This window comes from Gymnoscopelus microlampas (assembly GCF_963454915.1).
Source record: "Gymnoscopelus microlampas genome assembly, chromosome: 22".
Lineage (NCBI taxonomy): Eukaryota > Metazoa > Chordata > Actinopteri > Myctophiformes > Myctophidae > Gymnoscopelus > Gymnoscopelus microlampas.
The window spans coordinates 45,880,982-45,905,601 of NC_139959.1; the positions used below are offsets into that span (position 1 = coordinate 45,880,982).

Genomic DNA, 24,620 nt, shown 5'->3' on the forward strand with positions numbered 1-24,620 from the left:
GCTTTGCGAGTTGTTGTGAGCTTGTAGATCAGCTGTTTTCTAAAGATTTTTCACATGAACTCTGCAGCCGCACTGTGTCTCTCCAAGGCTGGTGATCATTTGGACGTGACATTGGGTGCGTTCGAAAATTACGCACCGGAGCACACTCGCCTATTAGTTTGTATTGGCCAGTGCGCTCAGTGTAGGGCTGTACCCAAACCCTGTTTTTAGGATTCGAACTTCGGCGAGGAATTTCGAACGGACGTTCGAACCATCGTATTTAATTATTTCATTAATGAAACGATGGTTCGAACGTCGAACCATCGTTTTTAATCAATTAATTAACAAAACGATGGTTCGAAAGTCGAACCATCGTTTTGTTTATTCATTAATTAATACAACGATGGTTCGACTTTCGAACCATCGTTGTATTAATTAATTAATAAATACAGCGATGGTTCGAACCATCGAAGGACGTTCGTTCGAACCATCGTGTTTATTTAATTAATAAAACGAACGTGCCTTTAACCAAGCTGCAATTCATTATAGAGCCGATATTGCATAGTCTATTGGTTTAAAAAAAAAAGTTGTTTCATAATGCCCATAATGTATTTAAAGGATTTAAGGATCAAACAAGACAAGATATTTCCTAAAGTTTAGGATGTATTGCTTAAGTCGTTCGTTACCAGAACCAGACAGTACAAGCAATGCAGATCAATAGCCTCCCTTGAAAGCCTTCATTCATTTAACAGAAAAATAAAACAGGCGCATTAATTGTCACAGTGTCTTTTTTTTCCTCCAGACAACTCGCTCTCTTTTTGGCCAATACAATAGAATATCTATCAATACGACAGACAATATTCTGCACAGGGCTGTTAGTTACATTAAACAACAACTATAAAACATAAGTATGGCATTGGTAGGGCGTGGCAGCTTGAAACAGTTAACAAACAACGACTTTTAAAATAAAATGTCTCACTCTCGTCACTCTGGTCTCGTGACAAACCAAAAAAAAAAGTCTTGCAGAGTCGGCCCTCACCTCTCCTATACTCTCTTCATGTTGTGTGCCAAGAACACTAGTTTGTCCACATTGTCAGGGAGGAGGCAGCTCCTGGTCTTATTAACTATATATCCTGCCTTGGAAAAGATGCGTTCCGATGCTGTGGAAGTGGCTGGGAGGCAGTGTTTTGCTGCCAATGAAAGTTTCGGGTAGCGGTCAGAATTCGCCTTCCACCACAGTAGCGGGCCGTACTTTACTTTGTTTGGACCTGTCTTGAAGGTAGCGGTCCATCTCTTTTTTAACAGTTACAAGTTCACAACGTGTAGCCAGGTATCGCACGGCGAAAATAGCCGATCTACAAGTTCACAACGCGTCCCCATCGCGACGCGTTGTCAGCTTGTAGATCAGTTATTTTGGCCATGTGACACGGTCGTACGACGGAGCATATAGCCTACTGGAATTCATTCCACTGCGCAAGCATTGATAGCTCAGCTGTGTTGATGAGACGGTGCCTCAAAGCGCTGCTACAGGGACTATTTAATGTCTCAGTCAAAAACTCTTCTCTTTACAGGGAAACGGATAATAGCGAAACATTTTTATTATGAATTGCCCCACAATATGAATACATTTGGATGTGTTTTGTTGGAAACTGTTGTATAATCGCAATATTACTTAATTATGATTAATTATGACCCCTCCTCACCTCGACTCAACTCGCTGACTGTGGAATCACTGGAGAGACACACTGTGCGTGCGTGACTTTCAAATTATAGTAAACACAACATAGTACTGTGATATTCTGATATATATCAGATTCTGATATATATTTTTAAATAAAAATAAATAAATATATATATATATATATATATATATATATATATATATATATATATATATATATATATATATATATATATATATATATATACATATATATGAGGGGAAAAAAAGCGGACGTTCGAACTCATTAATTAAGATTCGAATGCCAACATAACGAACGAAGGTCCGAACCTTTGAACGTTTGGGTACAGCCCTAGCTCAGTGCTGTATTTTCGAACGCACCCAGAGTGTCACAAAAACCCACCAAATACACCAAAATAACACTGTTCCACGTGCTAATTAGTTAGCATTGATGACATTGACCACACTAACGTTCATACAGGTTGTTGATAAGATGTTTAACATAGCCAGCTCAGCTCGCCCTACTTTCACGGAGCCCTGTTTTTTCTGCGTCTGCCTGTAATGGCGACAGCAAGCTCTCTGTGATGCCAATGCCATTGTCTGGAAACTGGCCTCAGGATGACACGACCAATAAGAGTGAGCGCTTTCGTTGTTGCTAAGATACGGTGTATGGCACATGGCGTCTCTGCCCCATAGCTTGTGGATCTCTGTCACATGATTGGCGTAGCCTGCGTTGCCAGGTCTGCCTTTTGTATAATCGATTTTTGTCTTATTTGGGCACGCATTTGGGCTCGTTTGCATAGACCACGGCAGCGCTTGTTTCTTTCCCGTTTGACTGATGTGGCAAAGGTGCTCAGTTTGGTGATTGAAACGAACCATCCGGAAGTAAATTGCGAGCTGGCGAAGTGATTTGCATAGTATTGGGGCATAATGCGTTTCATATTAATTGTACATCGTGCAGAGTAACGGTATGGGAAGCAGCTGGTGTTACAGCTGGTGTAAGCAGCTGGTGTTACAGGCAGAATATTTAGGAATTTTGGGGGAAAATGTGGAGTTGGTTGGGCCATGTGTGTGCTTGGAGACTGCATTCATAGACTTGTGTAGCCTCCATGAGTTTGGCCGCCAATTATAGTAGGAGGATGATGTCATTTCCATTGTGTTATTATAATAATAAGGATGTCATTTCCATTGTGTTATTATAATAATAAGGATGTCATTTCCATTGTGTTATTATAATAATAAGGATGTCATTTCCATTGTGTTATTATAATAATAATGATGTCATTTCCATTGTGTTATTATATCACATGTTTACATGGACCTTAAAGGTTCTATGACATTCATTTTCACTTTTTTTATTTTTTGTTTTTTGGGTGGTTTTATGACCTCAATTACACCCAAAAAATCTGAACTTTGGGTAGTAGTAGGAATACCACAATAACGCGATGGTGATTATTATGAACTACGTACCCAAACCCGTTAAAGGCTGCTTTTCCCAAGCTGAAATCTCCACTTAAACTGCAAGGCAACGTCAGGAATGTTACATGACTCACTCGCCCAGGTGGTGTCAATAATAGGCTACTAATCACCGTAATAGTAACAAAATTCAGAATCACAGCGCTGCCTGTTTCGGATTCAGCACGCTAAAGTATATTAATTCATTTGTTCGTCTATTTATTAACTGCGTCTGCTACTACAGTCCCTGCTGTACATGAAAACTCCTGTTACAGTCAAGGATCACCTTCAACCTGGTGTTTTTACCCCATGGCCATGTTACAATTATGCACGGGACTCTCAAAAGTACCCGTACATTCTGTATTGTTCAATGAAAAGCATTTTAATCCGATCAGTGGTCATTTTTTCATAATGTATTTGAGTGCAATACACCTACCAACCGATAGGGTCACTCAGTTGAGGAGAAAATGGCCACCGATCAGATTAAAATGCTTTGTATTGAACAATACGGATGATACAGGTACTTTTGAGAGCCTGTATATACATGTAACCTCCGTTGCCATGGGATGAGCACTTTATATTTGAAATATGAACGTTTATGTAGATGTCCGGGCCATAAATGGAGAAAGTGCAAACACCAGGTTGAAGTTCATCCATGACGGTCGTGACAGTCCACCGTCGTATCCATGGCTATTACTCCCTCTAACATGTCCCATGTTTTTAGTTTATTGAAATAATGTCATGCATATTTGTCCAGTGCATAGCCTACTGCAGGCCTTGTTGACTAGATTTAGATGAGATTTTTAAGCTCCTGCTCCTGAAATGATCGATTATTTTTAAGGGGAAACGCCATCATTTAACATGCAAGTCAATGGGTGAGAAGCAGAGATTGCCAGGCGCAAATGGTAGTGTAGGTAATTCATGTATTTGTGCAAGATGACCCTGCTACTGTATATAAAATGTGTATATTACTCGTTCATCATAGTTCATGTTCAAATAGCTCAATCCAAAATATAATGCTGTAGGCGTAAGTGTTAGGCTGTATTTACGCACCTGCTTAATTGTAATTAATGCTTAAACATAATTATGACCGGTATTTTTTATCAGATGTCTGATAAATTTGATTCATTCCAGACATTGGGACCAGCAGGTTACAATCCTATAGCGCGACCCCTGGTATAGACCACATTGCTTAGCAGAGTTCAGTGATGCAAATGCATGTCAAGTTGATCAACAGATTGTATTATTCTCCAATGCAATAACAGTACTGAAATGAAGGCTATAAGGGCATTAATGGGAGCCCTTTTTAGCGGTGCCAGCCGCTCTACATTTGACCGTGTCTGTGTGTCCGTCCGTCCGTCCGTCCGTCCGTATGAGCACGAGAAGCAACACATACAAACCACATGAACGCAGTGTGCAATTTCCGTGAAACTTTCCACACATATTCCCACTAGGCCCAGGAAGAATTGCCCCCCTTTTCACATTGCCACCAGGAGGCCAATTTGGGCAAAAAAAACCCCCAAAGGCACCGCTTCCTTCACACAGGGTGTGATTCTTTTTTAAGTAACTAAAAAGTTACTTTTCACAGTAACACATTACTTTTTGGTGTAAGTAACTAGTAAAGTAACTGAGTTACTTTTAAATGAAGTAACTAGTAATGGTAACTAGTTACTGGTTTTCAGTAACTAGCACAACACTGCTAACAGTGTGTGTGTGTGTGTGTGTGTGTGGGGGGGCTGTGCTGCTGCTGCTGCTGCTACAACGTGTGCGAGAGACTCTCCACACAACCGAGTTATACTTCTCCAGTACAACGGTGTCTAACCGAGTTATACTTCTCCAGTACAACGGTGTCTAACCGAGTTATACTTCTCCAGTACAACGGTGCATGTCTAACCGAGAGTTATACTTCTCCAGTACAACGGTGTCTAACCGAGTTATACTTCTCCAGTACAACGGTGTCTAACCGAGTTATACTTCTCCAGTACAACGGTGCATGTCTAACCGAGAGTTATACTTCTCCAGTACAACGGTGCATGTCTAACCGAGAGTTATACTTCTCCAGTACAACGGTGCATGTCTAACCGAGAGTTATACTTCTCCAGTACAACGGTGTCTAACCGAGTTATACTTCTCCAGTACAACGGTGTCTAACCGAGTTATACTTCTCCAGTACAACGGTGTCTAACCAAGAGAATCCATGCAGATCACAGTTGACTATTATATATTATCGGAGCTATTATTAATGTTATCGGTTTTATCAGGATGACGTCATAATTCCTGATATCGAACCGATAATTATCGGGCCGATACTTATCGTCCACTAATAATTATATCGCAAATTATTGTTATATTTTTCTCTGTTGTTGGTGACAACTCTAGTGCGTCCCATGGACGACACGACGGTGTCATGAATGCGTCCTTTCACAATAGTGTGCGTCAGCGACGCCGGACGCAGGCCTATGAGCACCTCTGCTCAGTGCGGCTGCAGAGTTCATGTGCAAAATCTTGCATGCGTGGCTGTGGCTGTACAGTTTTCCTTCGCCGTGTCTGTAGGTCACCCCCATGGACCCCTAAGGAGGGGGGGGGGGACATCCTTTTTTCCCCCCCTCCCATGATTTTGTACCCCCCAAACGCTATTTACTTTTTTTGGGGGGGCGGGGGGGGGGGGGGGCCCTTTGCCGTCCACCATGACATCTATGTCATTCTTTGTTGTTTAAAAAGAGTCGATATACAAGCTCACATGTTTTGATGTGATATTTTCCCCCCTATTTGAACAACAATTTGAATTTGTTTGAAACATTTTAACAACACAAATCTTGTATGGGGGTCCCTGGAACAAAATGTTTTCAGATGGGGGTCCGCAGCCACATGCACATTCATTTGGTGTCTTTGACATGAAAACAAGTCAGAACCACTGCTTTAATATACATTAAAACACATACATGGTGCTTTTATAAAGCGCGCGCGCACACACACACACACACACACACACACACACACACACACACACACACACACACACACACACACACACACACACACACACACACAGTTATCCGCCAGGCCTGACAGTCGAGTGTGTGAAGTCAGAACCTCTGCCCCACATGTTTCACATCAGCAAGGTTTTGCAAAACACATTTTGTGATATTACTCTGAACTGATTTTGTCCAAACATGTAATTAGGTACATATTATCTCTATAGTCATGTGATCAAGACGGAGCTGTCCGATTTTTCATATTCTATACTGGTTGGCTAAGATTGGCTTCAGGAGTGATCCATTTGACATGAAATGCCACAAATCATGAGCGTCTGATCACTGTGAACCTTTGAACACACACTCACAGTTGTCTGTCTGTCTGTCTTGTCTGTCTGTCTGTCTGTCTGTCTGTCTGTCTGTCTGTCTGCCTGCCTGCCCGCCCCTGAACCTCAAATGTTCTCAATTTGTGCGTCTTGTTACACACGCACACGCACACACACACACACACACACACACACACACACACACAACACACACACACACACACACACACACACACACACACACACACACACACACACACACACACACACACACACACACACACACACACACACACACGCTGCTTGCTGCCATGTATGTCTTAAAGACGCACTCCCACAATGCAGTTAGAATGAACACATTCTTATGTCTGTCTCTCCATTACAAATCACTCTTTTCCTCTTTTTAAAACAGTAGAATGTTCTTTAAGGAATCTGGATCTGAAAAGTGATTTTTCTGTGTGTGTGTGTGTGTGTGTGTGTGTGTGTGTGTGTGTGTGTGTGTGTGTGTGTGTGTGTGTGTGTGTGTGTGTGTGTGTGTGTGTGTGTGTGTGTGTGTGTGTGTGTGTGTGGGTCATGACTAGGGGTGAAGCAGTTTGGGCGTGCGTCACAGAACGGGGCGTAACACAGATGTTACCGGGTGGAAAATGCCCGTCACGTGTAAGATACTCAGATACTCAGATAACAACAATGATCAGAATGTAGGAGCGACTCCACAACAACTTGCTGTTGTCACTGTCGTGTCATATCGGGTCCTGTGCTTATGAAATATGAAAATATTATGCTATTAATACATTATAACCCAGAAATTGTTAAAGTGTCCCAAAGCATGAGGAGACGAGAAAATTACCAAGCTATTAGTGGTGAATGCCAGCTGCAGAATTGGTCAAGATAACACTGCCAGGTTTCCTGTCCATTGTCTGGGGTGTGAATCTATGACACCCGGGCCGATTTCTTTTGTTTACTCAGAGAGCACTCAGAGACTAATAATATGCAGGAGAGCCTGACGCCTGTTGTCTCTCCTAAATCAGCAGATTGACTCAAGAATCAAGTAGAATTCATTATACAAATGTGTACTAGTTTGTTCTAAATTCACAGATAGATAGGACTTTAGTTTTAGTAAAATAGATCTGAGGGAAAACCCTTAAGTGAGACAATATGATCACTTTGTGATCCGACGTTCCCAACAGCTACAGAAGAATGCGTTTCTTTTAAGTCATTTTAATCATCTAAATAATTTATACAACGTCAGACATGTCACTGTTTAGACTTATTTCAAAGCTAATAAAATGTTGAATAATAATGTTATAATGTGAGCTTGTGTAAAAGTACAGTTTGATAGATAAATGTTATGTGCTGACTAAGATAGATCCAGTGTGTGACTTTTAGGCCCACCCCAAGAAATCCATTGTCCTTAGCAACCTGTATTGTGAATGGTCAGGAAGAGGGCCCGTTGCTTGCATATAATGTGATGTATTTGTGAGAATAGGGGCTCTGTAATATGGACCACCGCAGAGGCCATGCCCAACAGAATAAAGGAGATTCTATGGGCCGCGCCATATATTGAATTGACTTGGATGTATGGATTGCTGAGAACTTTGACAATAAAATGGAATTGTATGAGAAAGAAAAACTCTGGTCTCTGAACGCTGATCTTATTCCCCGCCACCGGATACGGACTCGTATTTCCGCCGTTCCTTTATGGTCCAGATACGGCATCACGCACAGAAAACACAGATCTACAAGCTCAGGACGCGCTGTGCTGTGAGGAGTTGTAGCTTGTAGATCTTGGCTACTTTGAGAGAGAATGTTTGGTACGCAACCAAGATGAAAAGGTGTGTGTGTGTGTGTGTGTGTGTGTGTGTGTGTGTGTGTGTGTGTGTGTGTGTGTGTGTGTGTGTGTGTGTGTGTGTGTGTGTGTGTGTGTGTGTGTGTGTGTGTGTGTGTGTGTGTGTGTGTGTGTGTGTGTGTGTGTGTTTAACTATTCTTGTGAGGACCAAACAACAGTAGAAGATGACAAATAGACAGAAAATAACATTGTTTTATGGATAAGAGAGATTTTTAGAGACATGTTTACATTGTGAATAGATTGATGTTAGGATTATCATCAGACATCTAGAGGTTTGGTTTAGTGATTAGAGATATGAGTTATGACTCATTTACACTTCATTACATGCTGGTGTCCTGCACCTAAAAACAGCTGATCTACAAGCCCTTATAGATCAGATGTTTTTAGACTCTTGGCTTATATGAACAGATACTGAACCTGATGACACATTAATGAAGGTATGAGACCTTTTAAAGGAATGCAGTGTCAGTGGTTTGATGCCAGGGCACCTAACTGCCATCACATTATTATTATTATTATTGTTGTCTCTGCCAGACCGAAGGCGTGGCCGACACTATGTAGTGTACCATGTCTGTCTGTCTGTCTGTCTGTCTGTCTGTCTGTCTGTCTGTCTGTCTGTCTGTCTGTCTGTCTGTCTGTCTGTCTGTACAATATTGTTAGTCTCACTATGTAGTGTACCCTGTCTGTCTGTACAATATCGTTAGTCTCACTATGTAGTGTACCCTGTCTGTCTGTCTGTCTGTCTGTACAATATCGTTAGCCTCAGAGGAAAATGGCTTTAGTCATTTTTTGGCCAAATTGACATTCCTGCCTAACTCTACTCTCCTACTGCTGCTTCATTGTGCCTTATTGTCTATGTCCTCAGCCTATCAGAATTCCAAGGCAGAAAGTAATATTAAGTCAACTTTCTGAGAGGCTGAGAACAGGCAACTAGAAAAAGTGCTCATCGGAGCACAGGTCTCCGTCAGGTATAGGTTATTGTGGGCCAGCAGTGTTCGGAATTCGCCATCAGGATGGAATGTGAATAATCGGACGGATAAGTCTTGATCACTTGACTATAGAGATAATTTGTACTGATGTGCATGACGTTTGGCCAAAATATGTAGGAGTAATATAAAACAAATGTTTTGCCAAAGTCGGCCTCCTGGTGGTGCTATAACTGGGCTATGTTAAAAGGGTGGCATTTGCTCCTCAACGTCGTGCGAATGAGCTTGCAAAGTTTCACCGCAATCGGATTTGCAGTCGTTCATGATTTGAAGCATTTTGTTCAAAACGGGCCATTCCTGCAAACTTTAGATGTCAATCTTAGCCAATCAGGATGGAATATGGATGGAATATGAAAAGTCAGGATGGATGGAATCTGAAAAATCTGAAAGACCTGTTTGGTTTAATGACTATAGAGATACTGTGTAGATTTGTGTGATGTTTGGACAAAAATCTTTAGGAGTACTGTCAAAAAATGTGTTTTGCAAAAATTGTCCTCCTGGTGGCGCTATACAGGCCGATCTGAAAAAAATGGGACGGACGGACGGACAGGGTGCAAAACATAGTCTCGGCCATGCCTTTCGGCCTGGTGGAGACAATAAGGCAGGATGAAATGTTAGGAGAGTAGAGTTAGGCAGAAATAGATACACATGGAGATAGACGGGAACGCCCAGGAATACTTTTACAGCATATGAGTTTGAAAACTCCCTCTGTCTATACCAGCTGGGGGAAATCTGTGTTTCCCCCCAGCCGACTCCCCCCCCCCCCCCCCCCCCCCCCCCCTAGTTACCACCCACTGATGACACTACGCCGTGTGGATGTATAAATAAAGAGAGATAAACATGACTTAAGGCCTTTACAGAAAGGGTGGGATTTTTCGCACAGAAAAAAACGACAATGTCATTTTTTTAAATAACACATGGTTCTCTATGACCTCACGCACACCGGCTCCCAATTTGCCGTGCGGTGATGCCTTTTGATTCAATTGAACCCAGTTGGATTCGTTTTGAATTTTGCATGAGGTAAAAACTGATTGACTAATCACACCCTGTCTGCAAAGGCCTTTAGGCAAAACTATTTGTTTTAAGTCAACTAGATGACTTATAGGGTGACCACACTTTTCTGACTTGAGAACTACTTTTAAAATGACCAGCTCAACAAGATCTAACCACCAAAAACATATAATCCCATTGCTGAAAATAGTTAAAATCTTACCTGATGGGAAATACAGGGGGGAAATAGAGGGGGTGAAATGGAATTGGTAGTTTTTTTAATGTAATACTACTGACCTTTGTGTAACACTCTTGAACGCAGAGCATTGCATTGTGGGTTTGAGCTGACGGGCTCTTTCTGATGTCAATCAATCAAGTCACCTTAAGGGCAGGAACACATTGTAGGATATTTGGTCTGATTATGCTGTCGGGGACCTTTTTTGGGGCTCGCCGACAAAAAACCCCGATCTGACGCAGATCGGGCTGTGATCGGCGAGGTTTTGGTCGCTGTGTGTGAAAGGCTCTGCGAGAGGACACGATAATTACGCTCGGCGATGGCTTCCCGACCGTTTTCAAATATCTAGCAGGTTAGATATTGGGCTCTGTCGCAGACTGGACATCAGACATTATCATACAGTATGAAAGGGGACTGAGACCACCCTGCGAGGAGATAAACGCTACAGCCAATGAGAGCACATTACAGCCACTGTGGCTATATTATGGAGGGTCGCTGGTCCTGACCTCAACAAACAGATCCCCCTCATAGTTACCGTCCAGTCCTGTATTAAGTTAACATTATTATAAAACAGCATGAGAGTGAGCGAGCGTGCTCGAAGGGGGATGCTAATAAACATCTCAAGTAAACCGAGGAATTGCACACACAGGGAGAGAGAGCGAGAGAGAGCTTGTAGCCTCGCACACGAAGCCTGTCTGAAATGTTGCCAGATTTTGCGAGAGAAATAAGCAACCAGATCTATGAAAACAATTCCAACAAAAGCGACTATAGGCCACATGAGCACTTTAAACCTATACAAATACATTACATATTTGAAAATAGACGATCTATTTTACAAGAAGAAAATCTTGAAAAAAAAAATAAAATTGTGGAATATTTTCCAAATCCACAGATCTTGTATGGGGGTCTATGGCACAACATATTTTCAGAAGGGAGAGGTCTGCGGGCAAATATTAATTTGGAGGTCCTTGCCATGAAAATGTTTGAGAACTGGTTCAAACAACATTAGGAAACAAGACCAAATAAGCAACTACACTTTCAAGCAACTTTACAGAAAAGACAAGCCCAAAGTCGCTTATAATAGGCGGACATGGCAACACTGCTTCCGTGCACTTGACGAGAGAGAAAGAGAGAGATAGATATGCATATATCACAGGAGACGTTTGTTAAAATGAATTGGAATAAAAACAGATGTATGTATTGGGTCTGACTCTGGACAGCATCCTAGTGAACTATCTCCTACAGTGTGTAATCCCTGGTCGGGGATCAATCTATAGGGTGAAAACCACAACGATATATGACAGCCCATTTCAAGAAATAAACTCCTGCAGTGTGTAATGCTTCACGTTCAGATGACTCCCAGACCACTTTAAAAGTCCTACAGTGTGTAGGCCCTACCTGCCTTAATTCAAGTGGCAGATGCCAAAAATATTTTTTTATATATATTTAAATGATATATATATTTTAGGGGCATGTCACAGGGTCTACCTGCACTGCCTTTGTGATCTGGTAGATCGTGATCTACCTTTTTGGCAACCTGTTTTAGACAGACTGTGTGTGTGTGTGTGTGTGTGTGTGTGTGTGTGTGTGTGTGTGTGTGTGTGTGTGTGTGTGTGTGTGTGTGTGTGTGTGTGTGTGTGTGTGTGTGTGTGTGTGTGTGTGTGTGTGTGTGTGTGTGTGTGTGTGTGTGTGTGTGTGTGTGTGTGTGCGCGAGACCAGCCACCTTTTGACTGATTGGTATTAAACTGCACACACACTCCCTGGAGGCCAGAGCACAACCTCTGCCCCACATGTTTCACATCAGCCTGTTATAGCGCCACCAGGAGGCCAAGGTTTTACAAAACACATTTTGTGATATTACTCTGAACAGATTTTGTACAAACATCATGTAATTGGGTACATATTATCTCTATAGTCATGTGATCAAGACGGATCGGTCAGATGTTTCATATTCTATACTGGTTGGCTAAGATTGGCTTCCAAAGTCTGCAGGATTGATCCATTTGACATAAAATGACACAAATCATCAACGCAGCGTCTGATCACCATGAACCTTTGAACACACACTCACATTAGTCCAAGGAAGAACCTACACCTCAGATCTTATCGGCCTCATGGTGGCGCTACAACAGCCCACTTCATGTGTTGGCCTATAGCTCTTGAACCGCAGGTCATACAATCAAAATGTTTTTTCCCCTGGATTCCTTGGATCATCGTTCTCCATAGAGACCCCGGCCATTTGTGCCAGATTGCATTTTCCGCCATTTTGTATTTTTTCTTCTAAAAACACATGTTGCTACTTCTCCTACACATTGTGTCCAAAACTGTGACAAATCGGTGCTCATAGTCTCAGCCTCTCAGGGCTCATGAGATCATGTTGTATTCATTAGATTTTTCAGATGTCATTCCAATTTGGTTTGACTGCCTTCCAGAGTGTGTGGGCGACCCGGCCTGGCACAGACCTGTGCTCAGAGGAGCACACTGTTCTACTATAGCTCTGATTTATATTATGGAATATGAAATACCTCAGAGACCTCATAACTGTCTACTGTCATGATACAAATCTAAGTTCTATGGAAGCTCTCAGCACACATTCAGCAAAGACATTACCAGGGGAAATAAATAATAACTAACATTGTTATATAAGTGTGAATAAAACTCTGTTGGAATGCATTCATTTTGGTTTACTATGTATGCATAACCCTAACCCTATAAATATGACTACAAGCAGCACAGAGTACAGTATGTGTTGGTGTAGTGAACAGATACTCATTAATAACTCAAAGCAGCACAGAGTACAGTATGTGTTGATGTAGTGAACAGATACTCATTAATAACTACAAGCAGCACAGAGTACAGTATGTGTTGGTGTAGTGAACAGATACTCATTAATAACTACAAGCAGCACAGAGTACAGTATGTGTTGGTGTAGTGAACAGATACTCATTAATAACTACAAGCAGCACAGAGTACAGGATGTGTTGGTGTAGTGAACAGATACTCATTAATAACTACAAGCAGCACAGAGTACAGTATGTGTTGGTGTAGTGAACAGATACTCATTAATAACTACAAGCAGCACAGAGTACAGTATGTGTTGGTGTAGTGAACAGATACTCATTAATAACTACAAGCAGCACAGAGTACAGTATGTGTTGGTGTAGTGAACAGATACTCATTAATAACTACAAGCAGCACAGAGTACAGTATGTGTTGGTGTAGTGAACAGATACTCATTAATAACTACAAGCAGCACAGAGTACAGTATGTGTTGGTGTAGTGAACAGATACTCATTAATAACTCAAAGCAACACAGAGTACAGTATGTGTTGGTGTAGTGAACAGATACTCATTAATAACTCAAAGCAGCACAGAGTACAGTATGTGTTGGTGTAGTGAACAGATACTCATTAATAACTACAAGCAGCACAGAGTACAGTATGTGTTGGTGTAGTGAACAGATACTCATTAATAACTCAAAGCAGCACAGAGTACAGTATGTGTTGGTGTAGTGAACAGATACTCATTAATAACTACAAGCAGCACAGAGTACAGTATGTGTTGGTGTAGTGAACAGATACTCATTAATAACTCAAAGCAACACAGAGTACAGTATGTGTTGGTGTAGTGAACAGATACTCATTAATAACTACAAGCAGCACAGAGTACAGTATGTGTTGGTGTAGTGAACAGATACTCATTAATAACTACAAGCAGCACAGAGTACAGTATGTGTTGGTGTAGTGAACAGATACTCATTAATAACTACAAGCAGCTGGTGTAAATCTGTGCTGCTTCGCCCCATTCCTGCATTCTTTTGTTTGTTTTTTAATTTACAGGTATCTGTGCGTCATGCCTACCTGAATGCACTGGCCACGCCTAGTCAGTGCTCTAAACCAATCAAAATCTCTGCTGATGACACGTTGCCTTTGATTGACAGGTCCTGTGTCCAATCCTGTGAGACCTACAGCATAAACGTGGTGGTTTCTACACACACTGCACACTTCTTCTGTGGACCGCACCACAGTAACAGGTAAGACTGAATGGAACATATGGAATTCAATGAACAACAGGATTCATATTTATATGAACAACAGGATTCATGTTTATATGAACACTGGGTTGTGTCTTGTTTGGATTGTGAGTGAATTTGGGGGTTTGTGTGATATGTAAATATTTATTGGCAGTGGTGGAAAAAGTACTCAAATATTTTAAGTAAAAGTATCAATACTGCAAAGTAGAAGTGCTCTGTTACAAGTAAAAGTCCAGAATTCAAAATGGACTTGAGTAAAAATACAAAAGTATTGGTATCAAATTCTACATAAGTACCAACAGTTTTTTGTTTTATTTTTTATTGCAGATCTAGAAGCTCACAACGCGTCGCATCGTGGCGTGTTTTGAGCTTGCAGATCTGCTATTTTCAAATAGCCTAGGTTAAAAGTTTTATTATGTAATCTGCTCGTAACTAAAGTTTTCAAATAATTCTAGTGGAGTAAAAGTACAATATTTGCCTCTGAGATGTAGTGGAGTAGAAGTAAAAGTACAGAAATTAAAAAAATACTCCAGTAAATTAAAAACCAACCAAAACAAAATTCTTAAGTACAGTACTTGAGTAAATGTACTTTAACAACACTACTATTGTACTTTTACAACACTGCTTATTGGTAAATACTTGATCAGCAGCTCAGGTTTGATTTTTTAAAATCACTTGAATCAAATTGCTTTATTATTTTACACAGGATAAGTTATATGTGTGATTTGATACAAACCTGTTTTAACTGTTTAAACCATAAGTTATGATATGAGTGAATGTGTCATTACTTTGTGCTGCATGTTGATACAAACCTGTTTTAACTGTTTAAACCATAAGTTATGATATGAGTGAATGTGTCATTACTTTGTGCTGCATGTTGATACAAACCTGTTTTAACTGTTTAAACCATAAGTTATGATATGAGTGAATGTGTCATTACTTTGTGCTGCATGTTGATACAAACCTGTTTTAACTGTTTAAACCATAAGTTATGATATGAGTGAATGTGTCATTACTTTGTGCTGCATGTTGATACACTCACAAAACTATAACTAGGCTCTACTCAATTTTATTGGTGAAACATTTTTACACTCAAAAATATTGAGTAAATTCTACTGTTATGAAATCATGTAAATGCTACTTAATTAATTGAGTAAAAGTAAGCAAAATATTTAGGTAGATATTAACAACTACAATTGAGTACAATGACCTATAGAAATTGAGTAGATATAATTAAATTCTTATGTCAATACCACTAAAAAATACAAGTAAATATAATCGAATATTAGAGTATGATTTAATAGATATTATTGAGTACAATGACCTATAGAAATTGACTAGATATAATTAAATTCTTAAGTCAATACCACTAAAAACTACAAGTAAATATAATCAAATATTAGAGTATGATTTAACAAAACAAATATCTTACATTTACTCTATTAATTTACTCGATTTAATTCATATAGTACTATTTACCCTATTCATTTACTCTAGTCTATAATTTCTATAAATTATTAAAACATTTAAATTATTTACTTACATTTTAAACATGTCTACCTTTGTATGTCAAATGAGAACAACGATTGTACAGACAATATATGTTTTTATTGTCCAAATGGAACAGTGCAACACATTCAACAATAACAGTGTGATATGAAATATCACACTGTGAAATGTAAACATGAATAAACCTTGCAATAAAAGTATAAAAAAAACAAAAACAATAACAGTGTGCAAAATGACATTTAAAAATGTCTGCAAAAACAAAGCTTCAAGCCAATGTTCAGTAACAGGGGTCTCCCTGTCTGGAGTGAAAAGAAATTAGTTTGTTAAATAGCTGGAGAGACAGGGAGACCCCCGTTACTGAACAGTGGTTTTCAACCCCTTTCATATCAAGGTCCACTTCAACAATAATTAACTCTTAGTGTTAAGGGGTAAAGATCTGTCGATCCATTTGGTTACCAGCTCTCCATCATTTTGCTTGGGACCACCCGGTACCACCTCAAGGACCAATGGTGGTCCCCGGACCACTGGTTGAAAACCACTGCACTATGACACCTTCGATTGAACTCTGCATATGGGTAAGCAGCAGTCTAACAAACATTTACAAAGAACAATTATGAGCTCTTAAAATGAAAATCATTACCATACACACATTTTATAGCGCTAATCAATAAAGGCTGTTGACAATAACACATTTTAAATTCTAAACTTTTATGTAAACATAAACACTTTTTAACTGCACTCTTATGTAAAGTGTTAAAGATCCATAAGGATCCATTTGGTTACCAGCTCTTCATAATTTTGCTTGGGACCACCCCCTGAAGGACCGGTGGTCCCCGGACCACTGTTTGAGAACCACTGCAGTATGACGTATACACTCAACACCTTGAATTGAACATTTATAAAGAATAATAATGAGCTCTTTAAACATTACCACACATACACACATTTAATAGAGCCAATCAATAGAGGCTGTTTGAAATACTTTTCCAAAAGTGTTCTTAACTTGTGTGTAAACATTAACACTTTTAAAATCTGAACTTTTATGTTAACATTAACCCCTTTTAACTGCACTGCAATGTTTAATGTAAACATTAGAATAATAGCTCCCTTCCCTTATTAAGACAATAAATGTACTTTTTGGCAGGTATAAATCAAAAATCAAAATACAATGACCTAACCAATCACAAGAGTTGAGAGAGAGCTATTCCCATGACAGAAAATGTATGTTGACTTGCCACTGTTTCAACATCAAAATAAATCAACCTCCAGTGGGTATACCCACATTCAGACAGCATGTTCAGAGCATGTTTCTGATCAACAATCAGAAACTACATACGCAGACATTCTTTCAGTCTCTGAATCTTTGCTGTAAGCCGTCCAGAGTCCAGCTGAAGGAACAGCTTCTGAAACACCTCAAAACTATACTTGAGTTTCTTGGGGTACCTCAGGTCAAAAGCATAAGTCAGTCCCAGAAGATAGCAGCAGGCTCTGCTCACATCCCCGAGATCTTTGAGGACGGTGATGCCCTCAATCACGATACCGACATCTCTTGCGTCGCCTTCACCTTGGTTACGCAGCTGGTAGATTGCCATCACCTTCTGTGCCAACTCCGCTTCCACACTGGCCGATGCATCCTGAGAATATTGTAAAGACAATTGATTAGAGCTCACTTTCAGGCTGCATGTTACCAGACAAGGACACAGATACACACTAAGCAAACCAAATTGCTTTTACACATGCATTGCAGCCTTGAGTGCATCTTGCTATTACCAAGTTGGGCTGTATGTGAGAACACAATGTCTTAATCACAACCTGATTCTCTGGACACTTTCCCATGAAACCATCCATAATCACATTAGTTTTTAAAAAAAAGCTTAATTTTACTCACTTCAATGTTCACGATCAATTCATTTGCATGTTCTCCCAGATGGTCCATTAGGCATCGGATGACGACCTCTCTGGTTTGCTGAATGGGGATTCCAGTCTGCAGATATAGCAACAATAAATTAAATATTACTTTTCACATTCAAGCAGGGTGTTTCTTTATTACATAAACTTCAAAGGCTGGGAGACTGTCCTTAATCTTTATTAAGACTTCTAGCAGGGAATGAACAGGAGAGTATTGCACGGGATTAAGATGAGTTTAGGATACATTCATATATAAAGTAATTGGTGATTGTAATTGCATTTCACAAGAGGGAAGTGTGAATGAGACAGATGGGATCATAATTAAAACAAGTATTAACTGAATAGGTAGGCCTATATGTTTAATACCTGAAGTAGAACACTCATTTGAGCACGATGTCTCTCTCCTACAGCACCCTTCTTTGACTGGAACAGTGACAGCAGTTTGGCGGTATGGTGGTCCAACATGGCCATGAATTTTTGTTCGAGATTCAATGAGGTGATCATCCTGAATTCGGCACCGACCTGAAAGACAGAAATGAGGGATTGAGAGATAAAGAACACATTGTGAGCTTGTAGATTAGTCATTTTCCACATGTTCATGTAGAATAGATGCTAGGGTGCAACGGGTTAAATACAATGTAAGTGGCTGTTACATGCAGGACATGTCATTTTTGTTGACCAAACCAGCGATACAATTTACTCACTTGTGAAACATTAAAGAAGGCAGGCCATCTCTCCTTGAAGTCTTTGACAGACATCTGCTGGCTGATAACATCTTGTCTCCTATGTGCAAAGGTTCTGCACATCAAGTCCTTGATGACTGTGCTGTTTTTCTTCTTTGATTCCTCGATTAGTTGGTGTCGGTAAAGCTCTTGCTGTTCCTTATTGTCACCTGTGGGATAGTCTGGGAGATACATCACTTCTCCTTTCCGTGCTTTCTTTACATTCTTTGCAGGTTTACGGTCACTAGGCCTCTTGTTCTTTAGAGTGTTGCAGCTAACCTCTGAAAATCCAAGACCGCTGAGCTTTTTCCTAAGATCTAGCATCTTGTCTCTAAGACTCACTTTCCATAAAAGCCAGCCATTACGAGATGTGTCTGTCAGACATGGGTGCTTCTTGACTAAAGCCTCTGCAACTGCTTCTATTTCCAGGCCTGAGGGGTAGGGTTTGTAGCTGTACATGTAGTCTGCCAATTTTGCCCTAATGTCCCCGTTGATCCTAGAACTTTCGAGCAGAGTACCATTCGAGGCATATTCTTCATTGGCATTCTTCAGTACTGCCTCTGTTGGCACAGAGAAAGGTGGAATGACGATTACACTTGGCCACAAGTCCCTAGCAGGGCTTAGTATAATAGTGTCTCCCGAGCCTGATGATCCCTCGGTCTGGTCATCTGACCCCGTATCAGTACGAGGGGATAGTATAATAGTGTCGTCCGATCCTGATGCACCATCTCTCTGGATATCTGACCATGTATCACTAGCAGACACATAGCTTGTACTCGCCTGGTTATCTGGAGAGAATTCAAGTACTATTGATGGAGTGATTGAAACTCTGATTGTCCCCCTGTTTCCTATCTGGTCGGTGGAATGAAGTGCAAAGAAATCACCAAAGCCTACATCCAAGTACTCTAGAGAGAAACACTCAGTGAGTCCAAACGTGTCCTTGACAGTCTTTTGCAACTCTTCTATAGTGCTGGGTATTCCTGATGGCAGTGTAAGCTTCTCACTCCGTTGTTCTATTATAACCTTCAAGGCAACCAAATCCATCTAGGCAAAATAGAAAAAATACAAGAAAAAAAATAATTATTGCAGGTGTTTGACAGTCATTCTCCTCCCACCCCCTAAAATGGACAAATGTGGCGCTTCAACGTAACCATGCGTTTGCCTCCCACACAATAGGCTGCCAAGGGATATGTGTCACCTAGTTCACCATGTTGTATCAGGGTCATTCTCCCAGAGTATTCCAAACTAAATTACCTAAAATGTTCATCATACTTGCCGTTAAGTAATTTCACAATGAAACTGAGATTTCTGTCTACAATAATCTGTGAAATCTCAACAAAGTCAGGGAGCCCACCAGTTGTTCCATAAGGCAAAACCATACCGGCAGCATATTTAGTTCCATGGTGTATCACAACATTGGTCAAGTTCACAGTGGTTTGTGTTGGATAAACTTTCTTGAAAGCCTGCTGTATCCCCAAATCAAGTATTTCTAATGGAAGAGCTGATATTTTAGTGACACATGTTGCAGGCTTTGCATTTGCTTGTGAATGATAAGCCATCATCCTTTGGTGCTTTGAGGCAAGTGACAGCGATATATTTATGAAGTTGTTTGTGTATCTAACAACTCTCTTAAAAAAAGAGTGTTTTGCCTCAAAGCGAAAAGTCCAGACACCAACTAAAGGACCAAATGCTCTTATCAGTTCCGGATAATGCTCCACAAAATGGTGCTTTGGAATTAATTTTTGCTCTGGGAAAACATCCAACAGTCTGCGGCGATGTTCTGATATCAATATGTCTAGATGGCAAATTCTTTCCTCAGTAAGAATGGGGGATACTACAAGCTCAGTAATATCTTTTAAGATCATCAGAACTTGCCAAGCTGGATCATCCTGTGGTACTTTTGAACCAATAATGAAAGGTAAAATCCTTAATAATGTCCAATTTTCATGTGCATTCCCACCAATATTTTTGTTTTTTGCAAATTTTTTAGGGATTGGTTGGGGTCTATCAGTCTTATCAGTCCACTCGTAAGGAAACTCTGTTATGGACTGGTTAAGTTCTGTCAAGGTGAAATACTTGTTGCGGATGAACACATTAAGACATAGCGCCAATTCCTTTGGAATTATACCTTCAAAAAAATCGTGCAAAACATCTGGTGGGTACCCTGTTACAAAATGAAAATGGCTCAATTTTTCAGTTATAGGACAACCTTTCTTCACACCAAAACAGTGTCCTTGAGCAGGATTTTCTTTTACAGACCCAACATGTAAATCATAGTTCTCTTTTGTTCTTGGTGGAAAAGCTCCAGAACACACTTCTTTTTTTCTGATATTCAGAATGTTCCCCAATACAAAATCTACAGATATAGTGTCCATTAAAGCTTTCTACAAGTCCACTTAAAGAATGAGCGCCAAGATTGTCGGCTGAAACACAAAACACAGTACCTCTAATATTTCTACCAAGCTGAGGCAAAAAAATACCTTCCTTCTCCAATGTTGAGAGGTCTTTTAAGAGAGGCTCCAGCACAGTTTCGTAGCCAAATTTCTTTACGTCGTTTGCTTTACAAAGAATGGCCAAATTAATTGAAGTTAGCTGTGATCTCAGCTCAGATGGTAAATCAGCAGGTTGCCAGTACACGGCTGTGATTTTGTGTTTTTTCCGGGAAGTTCCAAGAGGGTTGCAAGTCTCAAAATCATCTACATAAAGAATAAGGGGAATACTTAACTCTTCATTAGCATGAAATTCATTTTGCTTGAAATATTTACCATCACGGAAGGATGACAACTGTGAAATGTTTGAATGTCTAGTCAATACATTGTTAAGAATGTCTTCATTTTTCAACACTTGTTGTAAGGATGGGAGAAGGGGCACATACTGAAAGCTGCGGTTCTCATCTCGATCCAAAACATACTCTACTGGCTCAATTAAACTGAAGTTTTCCTTAAAATATTTCTCCCTCTTATGCTTTGAGGAGAAGGGACCCTTTGACCCAAGGGCTACATTAAGAGGATTAGAGTGAAACAATTTGTCAACCAATTCACTGACAGTAGCTTCATCAACAGCACAGCTATTCTTAGTAAAAATATCCCCAATTAGCTTCGGAATACACTGAGTTGATGATGTGCAGATAAACTGAAGCTGTTCCACCAAATCATCAATGCATTGCCTAGAGACATTGTAGATGCTGTCCAATTTTAACGAGAGAACCAATATTTGTCTCAATGTCAGTTGTAGTTGAAGTAGTCCTTTCACAATCCAACTCTAAGGCATCTATGTCCTCATCATCATGAGATTCCAACAGTGGAAGGTCATTGTCATTTTCAATACAGACTGGAGGTATTGCAATCACTTCAGGCTTAAAATCTTTCAATGAATAGAATTTGTGTTTTCTACTTTTGTGTGTTGCATAAGCCTGATACGTGTTAGCTGTGGAATCACATCCATCAAAAACACATTCTATGGTTTCAAAGTTTTTCAAGTGGGAATTAATATGTTGAGAATAGTCTTTTGCATTAGAAGAGAATGAGTCACATGTTTTACATCTGAGAGATTGCACAACTTCACACTCTTCAGTTTCGACAGTATTGTGGGTTCTATGCAAGTGTGTGCGCAGGCCAGACCATGTCTTAAAGGTGCAAGGACAGTTTAAATGAATACAGGGAACTGAATATCCATGTCCAAATGTACCGTGATTCACTCGATAATGCTTGAGAAGTGTCCCTTTTGATGAAGCCACGAATGTGCACAGCTTACATCGCCATTCCATGAGCTGTAAAAAAAAGAAAAAGAAAAAAGAAAGAAATTAAAACTGATTGTAATGCTACTCTATAGATGTTCTCACCATACTCTACCACGTTGGTTCTCAAAGTGGGGTCCGGGGACCCCCAGGGGTCCTTGAGGGAGTCCCAGGGGGTCCCCAGCTAAATAGATAGTTAGGATCCAAATTGACCTTTATGGGTTTGCAACTCAGCGAGTGTACAAATGGAACCAAATGGACCCGTTAGTTCCATTTGTACACTCTCTGAGTTACATTAACATTGATTTTACAATAGAAATTGGGGTCCCAGATATAGAAATGCCATTAAATGGGGGTCCGTAGCCTAATTGCATGTCAAACTGGGGGTCCTTCAAATTAAAATGGTTGAAAATCACTGCTAGAGCCGTAAAAGTCTTCTCTTATGGGGGGGCCTTGGCATATCTTTTCAAATGGGGGTCCGCGGGCTAATAAGTGTCAATTTGGGGGTCCTTGACATGAAAAAGTTTGAGAACCACTGCTCTACCATATTTACTTTACATTTCTGTTACTTCTACTCCATTAAATAAAGCATTTAACAGCTTTAGTTCCATGTTACTGTGCAGATATTATTATGAAATATGGGGTTGAGCACAAAAAAGAAAAACATACATAATAAGGCTAGTTTGGTTACAGATGATGGAGCTGGACTTACTAGGCAGACAGAGATAGTTTCAACCCATAGCGTGCTTCTTTCTTGCTCAGTAGTTGACTTGTGTCTATAGAAAAATAAAAGGTAAACACACACACACACACACACACACACACACACACACACACACACACACACACACACACACACACACACACACACACACACACACCATTAAACATTAGCCCACGCAAGCACCTTTACAACCACATTGCCACCCCAACACAGGCTTATTTTCTACCGTTTATATCGGTGGTTTCCCGTTGTGGGCGCGTATGAACCATCCAGTTTAACTTTGATAAACAAATGAAAGTTATGGAGGCGCGCGCGCGCGGGGGGGATTTTGCCGCTTACCACGCTTTGCATCATGGCCGTTGTAGTTTACTTTCAGTGAGCCAACAATGAGACGCAAGTCAAACGAACTACACACCAAAAAACTAGCCCCGTTGTCGTCACTTCCTATATCCACGCAAGTTAACATGGGAAATGTATGTTGATAGTTCTGGGTCCACCTCAGCCTGGCTTTGAGCAATTCCTCACAATTTGCCGTTTACGTCTACACAAACGTTCAGATTTCAAAATAAATGTGCTTGCTGGGCTCACGGATGTTACAATATTGTATGCTCGAGCAAAATTACCCGTATTTTCCGTATTATTTAATAAAAAGTATTTTAATCCAATCGGTTGGACATTTTCTCAGACCTTTGACCATTGCTTTCAACGATGCGACCCTAGCGGTTGGGAGACGTACTGCACTCTGATACATAAAACGTTTTATAGAAAATGGCCGTCGATTGGATTAAAATGTTTTTTATTGAGTATTACAGAAAGATACTGGTAATTCTGCTATAGCGTGCATTATTGTGACATCCGTGAGCCTTGGTTAAGCACTTTTGAAATATGAACGTTTATGTAGAAATAAGCGGGAAATTGGGAGGAACTGCTCAGAAGTTTAAACAGATCGTGGGGAACCGTCATGGCTACGTCTGAAGGAACGCTTTATACACCATTAAACTAAAGGCGAAATAGCAAAGTCCGCATCAACACACTGTAACACGACGCACAGGTCCATTTGGTTAAACTCTCAAGACCGCCACCCGGCCCAGAATAACTGTTAGCAGCAGACCACTGAAGTTAGTTTCACTGTGAGTTTAACTAGCAGGAAAAACTGTAAAGTAAGAAGGTATTCCTGAAATTATACCATATAAAAACGTGATATATGCTACAAGACACGGTCAATATTTAATTAACATGTACTTACCACCAGTACTGCTGCTCTCTTCTCTTGTTATTTGTTGAAACAATGGCGAAAGTCTGGACGACGGACTGACAGCAGGTACAAGAAGATTTCCCATAAAGGATAGCAGTTTGGGCGCATTTAGAATTGCGTCTGACGTCATCACGTTCAGTGTGACATCTACTCAATTTATTAGGTTATTCTTACTACAATGAAGAATATTGAGTTGGAATGAGTAATAATTATATTTATTTAAACTGATTTGTATAATTACTCCATTCTCAAATATTATG

General features: G+C 40.2%; 1 protein-coding gene across 1 annotated transcript in view; it reads right to left on the minus strand.

The window, feature by feature from the left end:
• The window catches only part of LOC311038679 (uncharacterized protein), a gene marked incomplete at its 3' end in the record, with an annotated part of 39,404 nt that extends 14,990 nt beyond the window's left edge, over positions 1 to 24,414 (minus strand). The window contains exons 1-7 of the mRNA XM_084048248.1: positions 24,352 to 24,414; positions 23,094 to 23,157; positions 22,333 to 22,414; positions 18,628 to 19,689; positions 18,290 to 18,445; positions 17,904 to 17,999; positions 17,352 to 17,649 (exon numbers count right to left, since the gene is read on the minus strand). Coding sequence (XP_083904374.1) covers positions 17,352 to 17,649; positions 17,904 to 17,999; positions 18,290 to 18,445; positions 18,628 to 19,689 — 1,612 coding nt within the window. The 5' untranslated portion in view covers positions 22,333 to 22,414; positions 23,094 to 23,157; positions 24,352 to 24,414. The remainder of the gene's footprint in view (positions 1 to 17,351; positions 17,650 to 17,903; positions 18,000 to 18,289; positions 18,446 to 18,627; positions 19,690 to 22,332; positions 22,415 to 23,093; positions 23,158 to 24,351) is intronic.
• Between the last annotated feature and the right edge of the window lie 206 nt (positions 24,415 to 24,620).